Genomic DNA, 23,137 nt, shown 5'->3' with positions numbered 1-23,137 from the left:
GGTCACCCAACCTTATGATACTGCACTAGTATCCCAAACCCCATTGTCTGCTATGGTCTCCATTCCTTCCAGTACCTCAAAACTTATTCTCTGCTGCAGTCTCCATTCCTCCCAATATCCTGAGCCCCATTGCCTGCTTTAGCCTCCAGTCCTCCTGGTACCCCAAGCTCCATTGCCTGCTGCAGCATCCAGTCCTCCTGGTACCCCAAACCCCATTCTTTGCTGCAGTCTTCAATCCTCCCAGTACCCTGAGCCCCATTGTCTGCTGCAGCCTCCAAATCTCCCAATCCCTGGTCCCAAAGCCAAACCCCCTCAACCTTTCAAGTGACATTTCTGTTCCATCACCACTTACATCTGCAGCAAATGGGGGCATAAAATCCCAGCCTTTGCCTTATGGAGTTATTTTTTCCAAAGATTTTTTGACTCCAAATTCAAACTTATCAGGGGTTATTTTGCAGTATGGTGCCCTGAATTCTTTCTACCATGATTTCCTAGGAACTGTTCAGGGCCAGAATCACAACAGTGGTGTAAGTTATCTGAAAATGATTGATCATTGAGTGGGATTTTCTGGCCACATTCACCCAAGTCCAGAGAATCCCACCAGAGGTCAACGGACCCTTGCATGGTCTGTGTCCTGCATGCTACAATTCCAGTGGCAGCATTGTGTCTGTGCTGGCTCCCGTGATACAAGCTGCATTTTCCCAGTAGATCCACACATTTTTCCTTTCCAGATATGAATCCAATAAATGCTTCTTGAATGCTATTAAACCTGCCTCTGTCAAATTCTAAATAAACTCTAGTCAAAATGTTAATATGCATTGTTTCAGGACTTGTTTATTATGAAGTAGTACTTACGCACAAATAGTTTGCTCACCAATGTTCAGTTCAAATTCTGTCAGTCCACTGATATTGCAACAATATCACCTTATTCCACCAGGTTAGCTTTAAGTGAAGTTAGCCTTATGCAAGCTATCCCCTTGTTGAACCACATAGCAAATCAGCAGTATGTTTCACACTAGGCTGCATCTCTTTAATTATAGCAGTTAGCGTGACAAAATGGGGTGGATTAATATTGCATCCATTCAATGGCTACTACATCAATTATTTGCCCTACTCAATTTTCCAGAAATAAATTAAATGATAATTTATTTTATGAAGTAGAAACACTCTAATCTAATGTCATGACAATGGATCATAGTCCTGAATTAATTAAAGACATATTTAACATTTAAATAACATTTAAATAAAGATGCATACTATTAAAAAAGGATATACAAGCAAAAAGTTGCTGAGACTGCAAAGTAATCATTTGCTGGAAAATACCATTTGGACCACAGCTGACCAACTAGACCACAGAAAATGGAATGCCATGTCTTTTAAGACAGAGTCACTTTAAAGGAAAAGATGCAATGCAAAATCTGAACTGTAATCTCCTGTGGAGATAACAGAAGCTGATTACCATCTCAACAGAAACCACCTCCTATGAGTTATAGCCCAGAAGTGGATATGAGTTGAACAAAAGCAGCTCTGGGTGAAAGACCTGTTTGTATTTTTTTCCCCATTGAAGAATACACAGGAAAAGGTATTAAAAACCAATTGCAACTCTGGTCTCTGTGTGCCAGCCTCCTGTTCTGAATCAACTCTAATACTGTGTGCTATGAAAGTCAGAGCTGAAGAACATCCACTGCCTGTGCTTACAGGTAAAAAAGATCTCTCTCTCTCTGATAGCTGGAAACAAGTCACAAGTCAACAAAGCCATAGTCGAGAAGGAAACAGGACAATTCCTTTCGCCTAACCGACAGAACCAAGAACTCCAAACCAACTGCTCAATTACAAAGTCAATGCTCCTGGTATTACTACCATAACATTTCACCATCTACCCCTCATAGACAAGCCAAAGACTGATTCATACATCCTTTTTAACTTTTATTTTTGGACTCACTTTTCATGTCTAATCTGTGTGCAAGCATGCCATGTTTTATTATTTTCTTCTGGCATCTTAGTAACTAATAAACTCACTCCTTTTTTTAACTCAAGAAAGCCTGGTTAAATTGTTTTTTTTTAAAACATAAATATATCTGAACTGGGAAAAGGTATCCACAAGGGAGGGGATTCTTGTTGTGACAGATCAAAGGGGTTCAATAAAGAAAGGGAGTTAGTTCAACCCTCCTCACATTGTAGTCTAACAATTTGGGGTAACTCTTCCAGAATCATAACAAATGGAGAGACAGAGGGATCATTCTAAAAGTAATCCCTACTTTAATTTCAAGTAGTGCCTTGCTGCTGGAAAACAATGGAGCAATGGGCTGAATGGAGTGGAAGCAGTTAAATGTCATACTGGAATGATCCCCATGCCTGCGTGCGTTTCTTTGTGTGCTCCGGATTATTCCCACAGTCCAAAGATGTGCACGTTAGATTGATTGGCCATGCTAAATTGACTGAAGTGTTAGGGGATAAGCAAGGTAAATATGCGGGAATGTGGGAATAGGGCCTGGATAGGATTGTGATCATTGCAGACTCGATGGACCAAATGGCCTCTTTCTACACTGTCGTGATTCTGTGTTTCTAATCTATGTTGCAAATAACAAAAATAACAGTTAATGATAGTATAAAGGGTGGCACGGTGGCACAGTGGTTAGTACCGCTGCCTCACAATGCCAGAGTCCTGGGTTCGATTCCTGGCTTGGATCACTGTCTGTGTGGAGTCTGCATGTTCTCCCCATGTCCATGTGGGTTTCTGTCAGATGTTCCGGTTTCCTCCCATAGTCTGAAAGACGTGCTGGTTAGGTGAATTTGCCATGCTAAATTCTCCCTCAGTGTGCCCGAACAGATGCCAGAGTGTGGCGACTAGGGGATTTTCACATTGCAAGCCTACTTGTGACACTAATAAATAAACTTAAAACTTGTGCACAACAGTAATAAGACATATAATAAACTGGACTTGTTGAACACTTGTCAACAGTGATGGCTGGTTGCTAAATTCAAAACACATTTTTAGTTGTCACTACACCTAAGATCCCTATATATATCACATTCCATCCTTGGGCACCATGAAGGTTGTGCAAAGCATCAGCTTCTGTTTCTTTGAGGAATATTCAATCCAGGCAACAGGGGTCTTGCCCTCCAGCTGGAGAGCTGGCAAGATCCCCACATCACCTCCATTGCTAAGTCCTACCATATTAAGTGCCAATCAGGCACTTAAGTGTGCGGCGACAGGCCTTTCCCAGGGTCAAGTGTCCAGGGGTGGAAACCCAGTTCACTGAGTCCTTTGGGCAATCAGAGAACGTCAGCTCTTCACTGCCCTCAGAACCTCCAGCAGCAGTGGCAGCAGCTGGCAATGCATGCACCAGGGGTCCAAAATCAATGAAGGACAGAGCACCATGACAGAGGAAGGATAGGGGATCATGGGGAAGAAGTTCACTGGTTAGAGGAGACTGGGGGTTTGAAGAAAGGGCAAGAGAGTGGTTTTCAGCTTAAACAAAGGAATTCCATACTTACCACTAGCCTCCCCCCTTGGACTCCCCCCACTAGGGAGCCCGCAAACAAATTCAAGTTTTTTCTTCTCATGCTCTCCAACTGACAACTACCCCATCCACTGCTGGTGGTGGCAGGATGAGCCCATTGTTGGACATTAATTGCCCACTTAAGAGCCTCAATTGACATCGGGGCAGGAAGGCTGTTCTCACCCCAGGCATTTTTGGTGCAAAGTGGCAAGGCAGGTGGGTTCACAACTAGCACCCTCCCACTCGATTAAGTGATCTCATCTCTAAACCAATCATAAGGCCATAAGACCATAAAACATAGGAGCAGAATTAGGCCACTCGGCCCATCGAGTCTGCTCTGCCATTCAATAACGGCTGATATTTTTCTCATCCCCATTCTCCTGCCTTAAGCCCTGACCCTCTTATTAATCAAGAACCTATCTATCTCTGTATTAAAGACACTCAATGATCTGGACTCCACAGCCTTCTGCAGCAAAGAGTTCCATAGATTGATCACTCTCTGGCTGAAGAAATTCTTCCTCACCTCTGTTTTAAAGGATCATCCCTTTCGCCTGAGGTTATGCCCTCTAGTTCTAATTTTTCCTACTGGTGGAAATATCCTCTCCACGTCCACTCTATCCAGGCCTTGCAGTATCCTGTAAGTTTCAATAAAATCCCTCCTCATCCTTCTAAACTCCAATACAGACCCAGAGTCCTCAACCGTTCATCATACAACAAGCTCTTCATTCCAGGGATCATTCTTATGAATCTCTTCTGGATCCTTTCCAAGACCAGAACATCTTTCCTTAGATATGGGCCCAAAACTGTTCACAGTACTCCAAATGGGGTCTGACCAGAGCCTCAGAAGTACATCTCTGCTCTTGCATTCTAGCCCTCTCGATATGAATGCTAACATTGCATTTACCTTCCTAACTGCCGACTGAATCTGCATGTTAACCTTAAGAGAATCTTGAACAATGACTCCCAAGGCTTTTGTGTTCCTGATTTCCTAAGCATTTTCCCATTTAGAAAATAGTCTATGCCTCCATTCCTCCTTCAAAAGTGCATAACCTCACACTTTTCCACATTGTATTCCACCTGCCATTTTTTTGCCCACTCTCCTAACCTGTCCAAGGCCTTCTGCAGGTCCCCTGCTTCCTCAATACTACCTGTCCCTCTACATATCTTTGTACCATCTGCAAATTTAGCAACAGTGCCTTCAGTTCCTTCCTCCGAATCGTTCTTCTTTTTTGTAAAAAGTTGTGATCCCAGGACCAACCCCTGAGGCACGCCATTTGTCATTGGCTGCCATCCTGAAAAAGCCCCCTTTTTCCCACTCTCTGCCTTCTGTCAGTCAGCCTATTCTCTATCCATGCCAGGATCTTACCCTTAACACTATGAGTACTTAACTTATTTAAAAGTCTCCTATGCAGCACCTTGTCAAAGGCCTTCTGGAAATCTAAATAAATCACATCCACTGGTTCTCCTTTATATAACTTCATTGTTACTTTCTCAAAGAACTCTACCAGATTTGTCAGACAAGACCTCCCCTTGATGAAACCGTGCTGACTCAGTCCTATTTTATCATGCACTTCCAAGTACTCTGCGATCTACTCTAAAATCTTACCAATGACCGAAGTCAGGCTAATCGGCCTACAATTTCCCATCTGCTGTCTCCCTCCCTTCTTAAACAGTAGTGTTACATTAGCTGCTTTCCAGTCCTCTGGTACCCTCCCTGCCTTCAGTGATTCCTGAAAGATGATCACCAATGCCTCCAGAATTTCCTCAGCTATCTCTTTTAGAACCCTGGGGTATAGTCCTTCCAGTCCAGGTGATTTATTCACATTCAGACCTTTCAGTTTCCCCAGACCTTTTCCTTAGTGATGGTCGCTACACTGACTTGTGCCCTCTGATTCTCCTGGAGCACTGGCATCCCACTGGTGTCTTCCACTGTGGAGACTGATGCAAAGTAACTATTCAATTCCTCTGCCATTGCTTTGTTTCCTATTATTACTTTTTCAGCCTCACTTTCCAGTGTCCAATGGCTATTTTTGCCTCTCTTTTACCTTTCATATATTGAAAAAAACTCTTCCTATCTTCCTTCATCTTACTAGCTAGCCTCAGGGAAGAAACTAAATTCTATCCAAAGAGTGGAAATTTAGGTTGATGTTCAATGAAAAAGTTACAGTAGTTGAGGGGCGGCGTGGTGGTTAGCACTGCTGCTTCATAGCGCCAGGGACCCAGGTTCGATTCCCAGCTTGGTTCACCGTCTGTGTGGAGTTTGCACATTCTCCCTGTGTCTGCGTGAGTTTCCTCCAGGTGCCTTGGTTTCCTCCCACAGTCCAGAAGATGTGCAGGTTAGGTGAATTGGGCCAAACTGAATTCTCCCTCAGCGTACCTGAACAGGCGCCAGAATGTGCCGACTGGGGAATTTTCACAGTAACTTTGTTGCATTGCGAATGTAAGCCTACTTGTGATGAATAAATAAGCTTTAACTTTGAAGACACCCAAGATTAAAAATGCCAGAGTTCAAATTTTTGAAGGTTTTTATCTATTAAGGATGAATTTTGTCTCATCTAATCTAAAGTCAAGAGATGAATTCCTGAAAAAACAGAAACACTGATCTTGGGCTTAGAAGGTACAATGAATGTGTTGGGTACCCCCTTTGCCCACTGGGGACACAACCCAAGATTGTATCCCCTTTTGTCCCAACCCCAGTTTCTGAATCCACCACTTCTCCCACACAAGGCTTCTCAATCACTCTCCAACCAAAGTCCCAGACTTATCTTTAACTCCAGGAGAAATCCTTCTTCTTGAGACTTGCAGTGTTGTTGGTACTGCTGAGACTACAAAAGCTACCCCCCCCCCCCCCGCCCCCCACCAATCAGATTTACCAGCAGCTCTCAAGTCTGGGACCTCATGTCCCTGAGAGGCATAATTCCCACTATTAAGATTGTCAAAGTGTATTATTGCTGCCAACCGTCTGTTCAACTGCAAGGAATACATTCACATGTGAATTTCACGCCAGTGACAATGGGATTTTAACCCTTTGATAGTAATAGTCAGGGAATCAGTGTTTGAAGGTCCACAATAAGTTTCCATCTCCATTGCCATTGAACAACACATGAATGAAGGGACTGATGGTAAGATGGCTAAATTTGCTGATGATACAAAGATAGGTAGAAATGTAAGTTGTCAAGAGGACACAGGGAGGCTGCCAAGGCATATAGATCAGCTAAGTGAATGGGCAAAACTCTGGCATTGCAGTACAAAATGGGAAAATGTGAAATTGTCGATTTGGGCAGGAAGAATATTTCCCAAAAGAATTCTAGGTGTTGAATTCACATAAAAACTGGAGTAAAAACCCTTGTTTATTTCAGCGGGAGTTTCAAACTGAATCTCCCACACCCTGTGCATCACAGAGTGCCCCAGCATAAATCATGCTGAAAATCAGTGGCAGGCCTATTCCCATTGCAGAGGCTGGCAGCATAGCACTGAGCGGTTCACAGTGCATGTGCCAATCTGTCAGCACCATGATCGGTGCATGCACAATAGCCACGCATTCCCAGCCTCCCAATCGCTGTCCAGCTCAATTGCTGACCAGCACGGAAACTCCCCCATCAGTGGCCCTCTGACCCATCTGCCCATGGCCCGATCGCAGCCTCCCGGATGTATCCTGGCTAACCCAATGACCACCCTGCACTCCAACTCCCACCGGCCAGCTCCAATCTACCCCACCCTCCGGCTCACCTCGATCCTTCACTCCCCCACCCCTGACAGTCCTGATCTCCCCCCATCCTCGCATCCCACCCTGATGGCTAGCCCCAATCGCTGGCCTCCCTCCCTCTGGTCACCCAGCCAGATTGCAGAGTGGCAGCAGGATCCCTACCCCCACTCGTCATTCCCATTAGGTCCTGCCCCATTCAGTTCTGCCCCCTTGGCACTGCCTGATGCCCAATGGGCAATGCCAAGGTGCCCCCTTGGGCATTGCCATTTTGCTTCTTGGACAGTGCCAGGGGGCACTGTGCATGCTTGTGAAGAGGAAGAAGGAGACTTACGTCAAGATGAGACGTAAGGGCTCAGTTAGGGCACTTGAGAGTTACAAATTAGCCAGGAAGGACCTAAAGAAAGAGCTAAGAAGAGCCAAGAGGAGGCATAAGAAGTCTTTGGCAGGTAGAATCAAGGAAAACCCTATAAAGCTTTCTATAGTTATGCCAGGAATAAAAGAATGACTGGGTAAGATTAAGGCCAGTCAAGCACAGTAGTGGGAAGTTGTGCATGGAGTCCAAAGAGATAGGAGAGGCGCTAAATGAATATTTTTCGTCAGTAATCACACAGGAAAAAGACAATGTTGTTGAGGAGAATACTGGGATACAGACTATTAGACTGGATGGGATTGAGGTTCTTAAGGAGGAGGTGTTAGCAATTCTGCAAAGTATGAAAATAGATAAGTCCCCTGGGCCGGATGGGATTTATCCCAGGGTTCTCTGGAAGGCTAGGGAGGAGATTACAGAGCCTTTGGCTTTGATCTTTAGGTTGTCATTGTTACAGGAATAGTGCCAGAAGACTGGAGGATAGCAAATGTTGTCTCCTTGTTCAAGAGGGGGAGTAGAGACAACCCTGGTAATTATAGACCAGTGAACCTTATTTCTGTTGTGGACAAAGTTTTGGAAAGGATTATAAGAGATAGGATTTATAGTCACATAGAAAGGAATAATTTGATTAGGGATAGTCAACATTGTAGATCATACCTCACAAACCTTATTGAGTTCTTTGAGAAGGTGACCAAAGAGGTGGATGAGGGTAAAGCAGTTGATGTGGTATATATGGATTTCAGTAAAGCGTTTAATAAGGTTCCCCACGGTTAGCTATTGCAGAAGATACTGTGGCATGGGATTGAGGGTTTGGATCAGAAATTGGCTAGCTGCAAGAAGACAGAGAGTGGTGGTCAATGGGAAATGTTGATCCTGGAGTTCAGTTACTAGTGGTGTACCGCAAGGATCTGTTTTGGGGCCACTGCTTTTTGTCATTTTTATAAATTACCTGGATGAGGGCATAGAAGGATGGGTTAGTAAATTTGTGGATGGCACTAAAGTTGGTGGAGTTGTGGACAGTGTGGAAGGATGTTGCAGGTTACAGGGGGACATAGATAAGCTGCAGACTTATCTGGGCTGAGAGGTGGCAAATGGAGTTTAATGCAGCAAAGTGTGAAGTGATTCACTTTGGAAGGAGTAACAGGAATGCAGAGTACTGGGCTAATGGTAGGTTACTTGCATTAATCAGTTTGCAGCATCCTCCAAACCTGGCCATTATAACAGCACAGCCATTGTCATCACAGGCTAAGAAATCAGCTCAACAGGAGGAAGAAGATGACAAAAAAGAAAACCAAAAGGAAGACAAAGAGAGGGAGGAAGAGGAGACCAAGGGAAGAAGCAGCCAGCCCAACCATAATCCATTGATGCCCATGATAACAACATCAGATTGTGGATCCTGGAAATGAAATTCCAAATCCCTGTCTTCCAACACTTTCTGATCTCACCATTGCTCTGTTCTGGACCATCAAAGGCTGCCAGGGCACTGCCTAGTCATTTCTCTCACCATCCAGGTGTTTGTACTCACCTCCAAGTCCCTGACATGGTCATCGCAACTAATTTCCAATTTTGGATTGTTGCTGGCATGACATCATGTGGGGGCAGAGATGGACACAGACAACCCCAGGAGCAATGGTGAGAAGCTGCTTCTGTATATTTAAATGTATTTAATGATGTTCATGCCCTCGCTGGGAATAAACCTGATTACATTGCTGGTGAGAATGGGGAAAATCTTAACTCAGAAATGTTTGTCCAACCAGAAATTTCATATTTCCTATCCAATCATACCACAGTTCTATATTTACATCAATAGTTGGAATTAAAACTGTTTTTGGTGACAGTATATTGTCTGATATGATACTTACCAGTAGCAGACTCATATGCAGAGCTGTTGTGGTTCAATCTTGTTGGAAATGGGAGATGGTAAGCTCCAATACAGCTTTTTGAAGCAGCATTTTCAACTAAATAACACAAAAGATGAAAGATATAACTTAATAACAAGAAATCTGTAAGGTATATTTCAAAAAATTGCATCTACTATTCACTTAGTTTCCCTGACTCTCATGACCCTGGAGATGAATGCAGTGAAAAGAACCAGGCAGATCCCTGATTCCATCAGCTATCTGCACCGAAAATACAGATTTCAGTACAGGTTATGGAACAAAAGCACCGATACATCATGATAGAGACCATAAGACTACAAGATATAGGAAGGGAATTATGCAATTTGGCCCATCAAGTCAGCTCCAGCATAGTTGATGTGTTTCTGAACTGCATACTCCCATTTTTTCTCCATAGCCTTTGATCCTCTTACCAAGACCCTATCTATCTGTGTTTTAAATATTCTCAATGATCTGGCCTCCAGAGTCGTCTGTGGCAATGAATGCCATAGATTGTTCACCCCTTGGCTGAAGAAATTCATCCTCATCTTGGTTCCTTTCTTCTGAGGCCATGCTTTTGGATCCTAATCTCTCCTACTAATGGAAACATCTTCCCCATGTCCACTCCAGCCAAGTCTTTCAGTATTCTGTAAGTTTCAATGCAATCTCCCCTCATCCTTCTAAGTTCCATCCTCAAACACTCCCCATACATCAAGCTTTTCATAAAAGTGTCACATATAATGAGAAATGGACACCTGACAGATGTGCATGTGCCTGATAGCATGAAGATTGAAGTCATGATACAATGGGTCCACTGCCACTTAATGTCCAGGTTCAGGTATGAGGAATGAGCACAAATGTAACAAAGGCTGTTGTCATCAATGGAATTAACACTAATGATGACGATTGAAAGGGAGAAAATCAGAGGAACAAAACCATCCAACTAATTGTTTTCATCCAATGTAATCCCACAATGTAACAATACTGCAGGCTATTCTAAATTACAGAGTGCTGCCAACTTGTTTACTTTTTATACTTTTGAACCCTGCCTTCATTCAGTGTTCACACATTACATCTTGACACAAAATATGAACAAAATCTACCAAATGGACAAAACTATTAAAACAAAATAGACCATTCCCTACTTGTTATGATCCACATGGGTTAGCAACACAACATAATCCGTTCCCACCACTCCCACTTCCTATCACTTTTAAGCACTGTCACTTTGGAACAATTTGTCAATGCTTAAATCATTATGTCAATTCAATTGATGTAGCATCGCTGTGTTAAAACATCCATCCTGCTTGAAAGTCACTGATGTAAACAATCTAATTTCACAGAATACGGTCGAGCGCCTCTCTGTTGCTCTGTCTGTATGGGTGCTGCCAGTCACCAATTGGATTTGGACAACGTTGGGAAGAGGAATGTAAAACAGAGTCCAGAAATATTCAGGTACTGGGGAACACCAAGGGTATAAATGTATTAACTGTATCCATATAAGTGGGGAACATATTCACAATAAAATGGCAGAACCAGAGATTGTGACGGCAGGGAGTTATAAAATACTGGGAATAACTGCAATATAGTTAAATCTAGAAGATGAAAAATGTTGGAGGAAACAAAAAGATGATAGCAGTCCATCTATCAGGGACACCTGGGTGATAATGAAGCTGTCCTCTAAGAATAAGGGTGGGGGGGAGTGGTTAAGGAATATATAAATATAAAACTGCAATGGTAAACACAAATCTGAGTGAACACTTGAAGCATACAATTGAACTTATGCTTCGTATAAGATGGAGGAAAGAATTTGGTGTAAATTTCCCCCTTTAAGAATGCCATTAAAACTTGCATCTTCGATTAAGGTTTTAATCACATTGTCGAGCATTACTGCTTTGGCTTGGTGTCAGGTTTTGTTTGATTTATGCTTTCATGGGCTGCTGTGGAACGCTATCTACATTGAAAGCACCAGCTGTCGATTGTATCTCTAATGTGTTCAACTCCTGCCACAGATGACTGTCTGTGTGGACATTCTCCCCATGTCTGCATAGGTTTCCTCTAGATGCACCAGTTTCTTCCCATGATCCGAAGATATACAGGTTAGGTGGATTGGCCATGATAAATTGTCCCTTAATGTGTAGGTTAAGTGGATTAGTGGTGTTATGGAGGTGCGCCTGGCTAAGATGCTCTGTCAGAGAGTCAGTGCAGACTTGATGGGCTGAATGGCTTCTTTCTGCACTGTAGGGATTCTATGATTCCATATTGATTGAGGAATAAATATGAACCAGGACACTAGGAGGTCTTCTTCAGATCTTTAACATCCACCTGAGGGGGCAGATGGAGCCCTAGTGTAATATCCAATCTGAAAGGTAGCACCTGCAAAGCTGCAGCAGTCCCTCAGTACTCCACTGAAGTCTCACTTTTGAGAGCATGGTCAGTTCCCCAGTGGGACTGAACAGTCAATTTTCTGCCCCAGATACCAAAGCATAACCACCAAATCAAGGCCAATACTTACAGCAGACAATTTGCTCTACTACGTGAGAGCAAGAAAATTAGTTGAATGGACAAATTCATTCAACCAAATTACGGACATCTTGCAGCCTCATTGAAAGAAAACAGCTTGAGGAAAGAGAGAGAGGGTGAGGATGGAAGAGAGTAGGGCCTAGAGTAAAAGAGTTCAAGCATGCTGGTGGAATAATTCTGGGAAAGGGCAAACTGGAGAGGGAGATGACAGCCATTTAAAGGAGAGTCCAGACAAAGCTAATCCAAACAAGTAGAAATAGGACAATGTCAAACTTTAAGCAGGAGAAATTAGGGCAGAGCAGAACCCGAGTAAAGAGAGCAAACTTAAATGGAACTTAGAAGAGGAAGTAGTGAACAAAACATAGGCAGGGGCAAGGTGGGCCTGGAAAGACAATGTGGGAGACAGCAGATGAGGGGGTAAATGGAAAGCTCTGCCCATGTGTAACCCATCTCGTTTGTGTAGGGCTCATCACACCCAGAAATGGTCCCAACGCCCCAGGAATCTGAAACCCTCCCCCCATACCATCTTTTCAGCCGCGCATTCTTCCTATATGTCCTGTTGTTTCTGCTCTGACTAGCACATGGGCATTGGTAGTATTCCTAAGATAACTGCCTTTGATGTTTTACTTTTCAACTTGCTCCCTTGCTCCCTATTATTCAGCTTTTAGGACTTTGTCCCTTTTTTTAACCTGCGTTGTCTGCAGCAATGTGTACCACGACAACTGGCTGCTCGCCCTCCTCCTTCAGGATATCCTGCAACTGTTCTGAGACATCCTGGATTCTCCTTTGCAGCCACAGAAACGTCAATCTATTCCCCTCACAACTGAATCCCCTATGACTACTCTATTTTAACTCCTTTTGCTCCCCTCCTGTGCAGCAGCAGAGCCAACAGTAGAGCTACGAATTTGGCTGCTGCAGAGGGCAGGATGAAGAATTAGGATTAGGAAAGCTAAAATTCTACTACATGATATGGCAATGGCATCCCCAGAGGTAAATTTTAATATTTCCAAGTTAATAAAGATTCTAGATTTCATATGCTGTTATCATTCCAATGCTATCAAATGGGCTAAAGTCCAACAGCAGAGAATCATTGATTATTATACTTAAAGAATTGCTCATGAGTCATTGATATGACTTAAAGAAGTATCTGGGGAGATATCAGGGAACTATTTGGAAGTGCAAACGTGGTAGTTAATTTGGTACAACTGTTTGAAATAAATAGCTACTCCTCCTGGGTCACCACAGAAGTTGGGAAGGGATTGCAGTATGGAGCTTACAGAACCGAGTATGCACTGACTGCTGTAGACTTACAGGATGAGGGAGTCTTAAAAACATTTTATCATCTAGCTGGAGGGATGATCAAGACTACTGAGGCCCAAGTCAAAGAAGGGACATCCTGCCAGAGCTCTGACAGATGAGATTAGGTTGGATTTTGAGGATTTGAGATTTGGAATGACTCCCCAACATTTGTTTGCTTCTCTGTATAAATTACATTTTCTCAATATTCACCAAGATAGACATGAATCGTTCGACCAGATGGAGGCCCAGTAAAGAGGCTATAAAATTCATTATGACTGGCCCACAAGAGAATATATTCAATGAGGTTTTTAAGGACAACTACAGATTTGAATCACAGAGGAAGGGGGCTGGGTTTACCGAGCTGGGTCTAAAGGATATATAACCCACAAAAGGGGCCTGGCAGACATGATCCCTGTAGAATGCTGTTCAGAATCAGAACACTATATAATGTGTGTTTGTTGGGCACTTGAGCTCAAGGGAACACCAACAAGATAATTATTGATATTTTACTATTGAAAGAGGTGTGTAAAGCTCTACGTGTGGGCCCCACCCAATGTGGCTTCATCACTCCAGAGGCAGAGATAATATCCAGGCCTTTAATTTGTGGAAGCAGTCACAGCTTTTGTCTGCAAGTAACAGACTCATTGATTGTAGGAGAGTTCCACCTACCGAGAAGCATCAGGTTATTTGTTTGTTACCTAGTGAAATGTCTCATTGTACATTGACAAGACACCACAGAAGGTGCTCCAACAGGCCATGTGGGATGCTATGGAAATTGCTCATGAATATGTCAGGCCCTCCAGAGATCAAACCAATCAAGGAGGACTGCAGATGAACCTCGCCACTCAGACTGTTACTAAGATAGAACAATCCAGGATATGCCATTGTTGGGATATACTAGTCCCTGGAACAGCAGGGAACTGCTTAATTGACTGGTAGGAAATAGTCAGGATGACAATGACCATAGGGACAGTGGTAATGTTATTATGGGCCACCACAACGTGCTGTTATCAAAGAAAATCTGCTAAACTGTTAGCTCTGGTAGTGTCTCAATATGCTCTTGGGCACTCTGTGAAAAGTTAGGGGGAAATATAGAAGCTGAACTTTACAGAAAGGTGGTTTAGGAGATCTGGACAACTGGCCATCTGAAGGATTTGGAGAGGTGTTGTCAACATCATATTGGTCTGTTTGGATGGTCACCAAATAGCCAAATGGGGAAAACTGAAGCCAAACTGATAATTATGTTCACTGAAAGGCTTAAAGAATTTGTTTAAGCGAAAACTGTACAATCTGTGAACTATGAGCAAGGACACAAAATGTAAGCTATTCATTAAGTCTCAGAGATTATAAAAACAATGTGGGATTGCTCTACTATTTGCTCTGAGAACAAAATGGTCTAATGATAATGTAGGAAGGCAATATTATCTACATTGAACACAAGAGTTTGTTTGTTTATTGAACCTCCCTAGCTTGGGAGAATTCATTAAGCATGGTCAGGGACGATAATTGATACCTATAAGTCAATGTGCTACCTAATCTTATCTGTGCTACCGTGCCGCCCTGACCTATAAGTCAGGGCAGCATGGTAGCACAGTGGTTAGCACTGCTGCTTCACAGCTCCAGGGTCCTGGGTTTGATTCCCAGCTTGGGTCACTGTCTGTGTGGAGTTTGCATGTTCTCCTCATGTCTGCGTGGGTTTCCTCCAGGTACTCCAGTTTCATCCCACAGTCCAAAGATGTGTGGGTTAGGTTGATTGGCCATGCTAAAATTGCCCCTTAGTGCCCAAAGATGCTTAGGCTAGAGGGATTAGCGGGTAATAGAATGTAGGGATATGAGGGTAGGGCCTGGGTGGGATTGTGGTCGGTGCAGACTCGATGGGCCGAAGTGCCTCTTTCTGCACTGTAGGGTTCTATGGTTCAAATGCAAGTTGTTATGTTAAGAACAAACTGTAACCAGTAGTAAATTAGACTAAATAGTATGTGCAAGCTTTTATACTGATTGGATCATAGAGGTCATAGAGGTTTACAGCATGGAAAAAGGCCCTTCAGCCCAACTTGTCTATGTTGCCCAGTTTGTACCATTAAGCTAATCCCAATTGCCTGCATTTGGCCCATATCTCTATACTCATCTTACCCATGGAACTGTCTAAATGCTTTTTAAAAGTCAAAATTGTACCCGCCTCTACTACTACCTCTGGCAGCTTGTTCCAGACACTCACCACCATCTGAGTGAAAAAATTGCCCTTCTGGACCTTTTGCATCTCTCCCCTCTCACCTTAAGCCTATGCCCTCTAGTTTTAGATTCCCCCGAAACTTTGGGAAAAGATATTGACAATGCACTTCATTATTTTATAGACCTGCGAGGCATAGGTAAATAATCATAATCTTTGGATATTATAATCAAATAGACATGCACAGGTTGTATTTAGTTAGTTGTTCTCATACCTTATGCATGATGCAATCCTAATCAATAGTTGTAAGTGGATATAGATAACTTCTGAACAAATGTACATCTTTGATTGGAAATGCAAATTCCAATATTTGTAGTCAAATCTGAAAGTGTATCTGTCTGTTTGATGCTGTATTCAGAGCTCTTGGCTGTGCCACTACCTCCGAAATTCTGCATCTGGTCACTTAAAGGGGACAAATTCTACAAATACATGGACAGCTAATTTTGTCCCACAACACTAACCATAAATTTATTCATCATAATTGTGATCTGATGATTCAATGTTTTTTGCTAAACTTCAGTCTGGTTATCATTATTTCTGAGGACTTCGTGTGATAAAAGTGAATGGTGATAAAAATTAGCAGTGATGTAAAACAAGCATTTATTCGTGATCACCCATTTTACACTATCTCGCAAATTCATCTCCATGGCTGAAACTTTCCTTCTTTATGGTGCACTCTGAAATTAGCACATACTGCAGTCTTTATTCCTGCTCAACGCCACACAGTTCTGGGCACAATCTGATGCTGCCTATTTCAATATTTTACCATCTATATTTCCAACCACCAAGCTCATTCTATAAAATCAAAAAGAGATCAGAGAAACACTTTCATCTTGAGTCCATTCATTCTTGAATTAGTGAAGCTTGATATGCTTGCTGCTTACAATGCTAGTGATCCATACATTCATCAATTCTGCTGAGTTAGAAAACAATATTCTATTCCCAATTTCAGACCACTTTGCATCAAGACATTTAATATATTCACACTAATGATTTGGAGTTGAAAATACATAATTGCGCACAAAATTCATCTTTTCTTAAAGTTTGAAAATGTCATCAGATACAAATATTCATCAACTTAATAAGGTCAAAAGAATTCAGATACAATACAATTAAGGATGTTTAGAAATGTCTGTGAGCATTGTTTGTGAACAAAAACTTAGTGCATTTAAATTACGTCCACTATGTACTATTTTGCCAGGTCCATTAACTCATCTATAATAAACAGATTAATGCCCAATGAATGTGTTAACTGTTTGTTGTTGATGTCTGTGAGCGAAGTAATTCATTCTCACTGAGTATTTATTTCCTTGAGGAATAAAACTCCACTTAAGTAGTGGTTGAAGCACAGCTAAGTTGAAGAGTTGAGGATAATTTTAGATTAAAAGAAGCTTACAAGATTGCTAAAAAGCAATAAGCCTGAAGTTTAGCAAAGGATGACCAAGAAGTTAAGTCAAGAGAGAGTAAATTTGAGTGTAAATTAGCATGGTGTATTTTAAAATTTGAAGAAATTTTACAAGTATGCAAAAAGGAGATGATTGATCAAAGTAAACATGGGTCCATTAGAGGGAGAAACTGATGTAATTATAATGGAAAATTAGAAAATGGGACTAAAACTAAACAATAAGTTATTTTTCTCTTCACAACAGAAGGCACAAAGAGCACATTGTAAAGCGTGGGAAACCAAGGGTGAAATTTTCCAGCCACATTCATCCCAAAACCGGATCAACAGGCCTTTGCATGGTACTCTCCCCCCACCCTACCCTCTACGGTTCCCATAGCAGGCGGGATGGGAAACCACCGCACGAGGATCTAATGAGAATAAGGATCTTAGAGAATTAATGTTAATAAAGAAAAAGTACGAGAAAAAGTAATTAGTGAGGTGCAACAAGGATCATTGCCTGGACTGTAGGTACTTACAATTCTCAGACAGTTTGATAGCAAAATACAGAGGCTGTTTCCCCTGCCTGGTGAGCCTAGAAATGATGGTCACAGTCTCAGAATAAAGGTCGACAACTTAGGACTGAGATAAAGTGAGATTTCTTTGGTGTTCTCTGTTCCAGAAAGTTGTGAATTCTCAGCTGTTGCATGTATTTAAGTCTGGATTTCATTATTTTCAGACCGTGAAGAGTGTGAAGGCAGACCAGGCATTCTGGCATTGATATAAACACTCGGATAGGATCTTAATGGATGACAGAGCAAGCTCAAGGAGCCATATGACCAAATCCTGCTTCTAATTCTTATATTCTTATTTTCTTAAATCAAAGAATTGCTGGTTTTGTTTTAGACATGTAATTTTTGAAATTATTTACTATTTTCTTCCTGTAGTATTGCACATTTCCATTTTGGATTGTTGGCAGTATTTCCTATTAGGAAAAGAAGGAACAACCTAATTACAGAGGGCAGTTGTGGACTCAAATAAGTTTTACAAATATGTTAGTTATGTAAGGCCAATAGAGCCATTTAGAAGAAAAACTGCATAAAACTATCGTACAAGATGGGTATCCAGCAAATAGATTCTAAATAGATTCTTTACATTGGTTTCTGCCAAAGTGAAATACGGACAAATTCTAATCATGATTAGTGGAACCCAATGATCAGTGCCACAAATAGCAAAGCAGATGTTACAGCTAAATGAAAGAATTGAATAATCATAAAGCTCCTTAGTCAAATAGGATGCATCGTTGAATCTAAAGGAATTAAAAGGACAATATTTGTAAATTGTTTTGTAGCTAATTAGTTTCAGAACTACCTAAACACTGGAGTAATGCCAATGGACTACAGCACAGTAAACACGTAGTTTCAATGTTTTAGAGAGTAGTGTAACTATGAGTTGGTTGGCCCGATGTCGCATTTTCTCAACAACGTTCTGCAGGATAACTATCTTGTATTTAATGAATTACTTTTAAAGGGCGTCACCTTTTTGTACATACACATAAGAGTTAAAGCTAACTATGATAATTTAAATAATTCTATTATAAATTAGCAGGGAACATGGTTTATAAAATAATCGATCATGCCTTTCAATGCTCCTAGGGTTGTATTGAAGATGGCGAATGAGGTAATAGCTTCACTAGGAAGCAGTCTTGCATGGCTTATTATCCACATTAATATCCCATAAAGTTTTAGTACTTCAAAGATCTGGGACTTCGCAATCTATCAACCTGTAAGAAACTGTGCTAAAAAAGGCCAGTTCACTCACAAAACACGTATGTTGAAAAACTGTCTTCAGCACGTTGTACTTTCAATGCACAACTCCAGAAGAAACCTTCATAGTGAAACGTCTTTGGTGATGCCTATGGAAAAACAACTGCAACATTATTTAAGAAAATACAAATAAATATTAAGTATTAGGAGCTCATTTTTCTTGTAATTCTTTTCCATCCTTCAACTACTTGAAGGAAGGTAACATGTAGATCTTTTGTTGATATTTGAATTTTTCCACTTTACTTTTCTTTGGTTCCAGTTTGAAATTGTTCTCATATTTCAATTAAATCAGATCATATTTATGGTTCTGCAATTGAAAGGCTGCAGCGACTGTAAAACATGATCAGAAAGATAAGCATGTTTGTCTTGCATATATTTTATTTTAATGTGGTGCTAGTTCTAAAATGTTTGCTTGTAATTAGAGGAGGGGGTGGGTTGGGTGTGGTGGGAAGATGGTTCAACGGTCACCTAGTAGTATAATTTCCGAATGTGCATTGTTCCTATTGTTGGTACTATTTTGGGGGGTTTTTGCTGAACCTAGCACTATCAGGAGTACTCCATAGAAAAAAATCTGCTGGAATTCTCCGACTATTCACACTCTGCCACCAGCGAGAACAGAGAATTTGGCACTCAATCAAACCTACATTCACTGCAGGGGACTGGAGAACCTCAGCTGTAGGCGAGGTTGGAGAATCTGGCCCATTGTTTCATTCTCTACACTGTCACACCAAAAGCAAAATAAAGAATTAATTAAACTGTGGTATATCTTTGACAGGATGGAAGACTGCAAATGCAGATTCAGGGGTTAAATGCAGGAGTTCCAGTCAGTCATCACATATTGCAATTGTTGCTCGCCCTCGTACAAAGTTCACAAAATTTACTGCCAGAAGAGAGCTCTGGAACCAAAGAATTCCAGTACCCTGCTGAAGTAATTCCACTCCCATGACTGGTTCTTCCAGAAAATGGATCAATTAGAAGAAATGGTAGGTTAGAATTCATACATCTTAAGTTTAAGTTAAATATTCATTAATTTGAGAAAATAACTACACTTTGCCTGATTTGAATATTATGCTGAACTCATTCAAAACTCTGCTGTTCGTATCCTAATTCATATCATTCTCCCCTCCTCCCTGTGCTTGCTGACCTGCAATGGCTTTTCTTCCAGCAATGTCTCAGATTGAAAGTCCTCATCCATTTGTTCAAATCCTTACCCCATATCTGTAACCTCCTTGTAGTGACTTCAATCAGGCCATTGAGGTTGGCCTATTGGAGTATGAACTCCTTGATTAAATATTGTCGCCCAACCTGACTGTCTGCCCCTCTACCATGGCTATATTCGCAGCCGAGTGTCCAAGGGCCCAATTGATGCCTTCCGTGCCTGATGAGCGTGTATTATTGACCACCCCGCCTTAATCACATTTTAATTTGATATTTTAAGTTTCCCTTCTGTGTTGTCTTTTTTTTCAGGCGGTTCCCCTCCTTTTAGGGAGCTTTTGAATTATCCCTAAGGTAATTTGATTTTGTTTATTGGTTTGGACAACAAAAGATGTCCCTGATTAAGGATCTAATTGACAAGCCATTCAGGGAGTCTTTGTCTTGTACTCAACTTGGAGTGTCAGTTCCTCTGACACCCCCAGAGGGAGACTGCTAATTGATAGCACTCTGTGTACTGCTGATAAAGTTTGTAAGTAAAAGGATTTTGGTGAAGGGACTTCTGCCGCTGAAGACTTATTACACTCCTCCAGTCCTACAACTTTCTGAAAATGCTGTCTGGGTCCCTCTAATTCTATTGTGCATTCCAATTTCCTTCACTATAATTTTTGTAGTTATGCCTTTAGCTGTCTAGTTTCCTGACATTTCCCTCTTAAATTTCTGTGTCTCTACACCTTTCTTTCTTCCTGAAAGACACTCTGTAAAATGTACCACTTGATCATGTTTTTCTCACTGAACCTAATATTTCCTTCTATGGCTTGGCATCAAATTTTGCCTGATAAAGTGCTTGTGAAGAAGTTGTGCAGTACTAAAGGTGCCATATAAATGGCACAAGTACAATATATAATTACAATATAATAAGAGCTAAGTTCCAATAACAATAGTAAGAAGTCTCAGGACACCAGTTTAAAGTCCAACAAGTTTATTTGCTATCACAAGCATTGCTCCTTAATGAAGCACTCCGAAAGCTTGTGATACCAAATAAACCTGTTGGACTTTAACCTAGTGTTGTGAGACTTCTTACTGTGCCTACCCTAGTCCAAAGCTGGCATCTCCACATCAATGACAATAGGTTGTATTTGCAAAGAAATTCAAAAAAGTGAAGGACAATAAATTTGTGCATGGTTACATGGCTGATTTAGCTTGCCCTTTTAGAAATTATATAACTGTGGCATTTCTTGCAATGCATCTGCAATGAACATCTCAGTTACTAGGCCAATTAACACTCTTTTTTTCAGGCCATTATTACTAATTGTGTCAAGTGTAACCATCTTAGCCCCCAACACAGAAGGGCCACTTCTGCTCATCAATCAACCAAATCACGGCATCAGAGAGATCAGAGCCAAAAATGTTTTAAAGAAAAATGTTACTCCATTCTGAAAGATACAAGGCCAATGTGCAAAGTTGACAGGGCAAGTCCATAATCCATCTCCTTTCTTGTTCCAAAAACCAATTCAAATTGAATTAAATTCATGGTCCCCACTGGAGAGGTATATAAGATCCAAGCTGACAAGAAAAGTCATTGCACCTGATCTTGGGCTTGACCTGACTCTTGTTCTTAACCAAAAGGCAGCCAGGGTAAAGAAATTCTTGGAGCATGAAGGCTATACCTTGGTAGCACTGCAGAAACCAGTAGCCTGGTCCAGGACCTGGATTACCCAAGTTCTAGTTCAAGTCCCTGTAGTCACACGGTATAACCCGAGCTTACCACAAGCATGTGTATCTAGAGCCATCAAAATTTCAGGGCCTGGGTTTTTTTAACAACTTTTCTTTTTCCTTTCAGAAATAGAAGGCAAGCTGAACTCCACTTAAAATTACTTTTCACAATATTTAGAAAGTGCTTTCATTTTGTCACAATGAAGTTTGTGAGATTAATGTAATTTAAATGCTCATTGCTGGGTTTTCATCTTTTCCAAAATATGTTTTAATATCCCAGAAGATGCATCATTGTATAGAATAGAAGGAAAATGAAAACCACCAAGGGACAGGTAATAAACGTTTCTTTACAATGCTAATTAGTTCTTACTCTGCTGAACAGGTTGTATGATCCAGGGAAATGTTTGATTTTTTTCATTGTTTCGGCGATACTCCGTTTTTGAATGTATCCCTCAGGTGGCTCTTCACGTTCACTGTGATTCCATGCCAGGTTACTTATTTGATCTCGTATTGGAGTTGCTTTCACTTTTGCTGAAACTTGAGCTTCCTGTAAGGGAAATACCAACTGATTAATGTTGCATTCAGGTATGGAAAAATTGTGAAACTCAACATGTCACTACTTGAAGCAGTTCACAGTCTATTACATTGGCACAGTATTGAATAGAAATTTAGCTGGAGCTTCTTCCTCCATTTTGAATGCTATCAATTCCATTTTGTGATATATTGTTAGAAAGTTTTACATTTAAGGATACTGAATTATCCAAATACAATGGGAAGGAATTTACATTTCAGATGCTGAAATATTGCAACCTCAGACAATCATTCACATTATTCAATACTAATGAACTGTCCATTTCTCTTAAAATGTTGCAAGATTGGGCTAGTTCATATGAGGTATCCGACAATACAGGATGGTGTTCTCTCAGTTTGAGACTAAGTGCCGTGGAGGAGGCAGGGGTGGGAACATGGAGCTGCAGCTGCCTGTGGTAAAATGTGCCAAATGTTTTGGCCCCGAAGTCATTAATTATGCACCCATTAATTATGGTCATGTTCACGTGCAATACTGAAGAGGAATCCAACATCACTAATCCATACTTGAAGAAAGAAAGTGAACCTTCTGAAAATGTGGATGGATCTCCAGGAACATTCTGAGACTGAAAGATGAATCTCACGCAGGCCATAAGTCTGGCAGGTCCAACTGTGGATGCTTCCCGACACATTGCAGGGTTGGAGGTGGCCTCCATGCTGAATTCTGCAGGTGGCCCCAGACATTGTTCAGATGGGTCCCGACATCTGCACACACCATTGTACTAATGAGTTTGACACTGGTGTGTTTTCCTACCGGCATTGTGTGGCAGGGAGGGAAGTCAGGCCATCACCTGTATCCCGTTAATGGGAAGCAAATGAAGTTCACGTCATCCTCTGGTGGGTTTTCTGACCTGCCATGATCATATTCATGCCATTCAGTAGCATGCCAGGTTTTATTTACATGTTGTGTGCATCAGCATTTGGAAAAATAATTGTCATGGCAAATAAAGCACATTATTGGGGATGCTT

General features: G+C 41.4%; 1 protein-coding gene across 1 annotated transcript in view; it reads right to left on the bottom strand.

Annotated features, from left to right (window-relative positions):
* The window catches only part of LOC145348983 (transmembrane protein 182-like), a 56,160-nt gene that overhangs the window by 8,729 nt on the left and 24,294 nt on the right, over window positions 1-23,137 (bottom strand). The window contains exons 2-4 of the mRNA XM_080197158.1: window positions 21,951-22,127; window positions 18,708-18,801; window positions 9,439-9,534 (exon numbers count right to left, since the gene is read on the bottom strand). Coding sequence (XP_080053284.1) covers window positions 9,439-9,534; window positions 18,708-18,801; window positions 21,951-22,127 — 367 coding nt within the window. The remainder of the gene's footprint in view (window positions 1-9,438; window positions 9,535-18,707; window positions 18,802-21,950; window positions 22,128-23,137) is intronic.

This window comes from Carcharhinus amblyrhynchos, chromosome 10 (assembly GCF_965287045.1).
Source record: "Carcharhinus amblyrhynchos chromosome 10, sCarAmb.v2.hapA, whole genome shotgun sequence".
NCBI lineage: Eukaryota > Metazoa > Chordata > Chondrichthyes > Carcharhiniformes > Carcharhinidae > Carcharhinus > Carcharhinus amblyrhynchos.
Note: the sequence above shows the minus strand (reverse complement) of the source record. Positions and strands in the feature narration are given on the sequence as shown.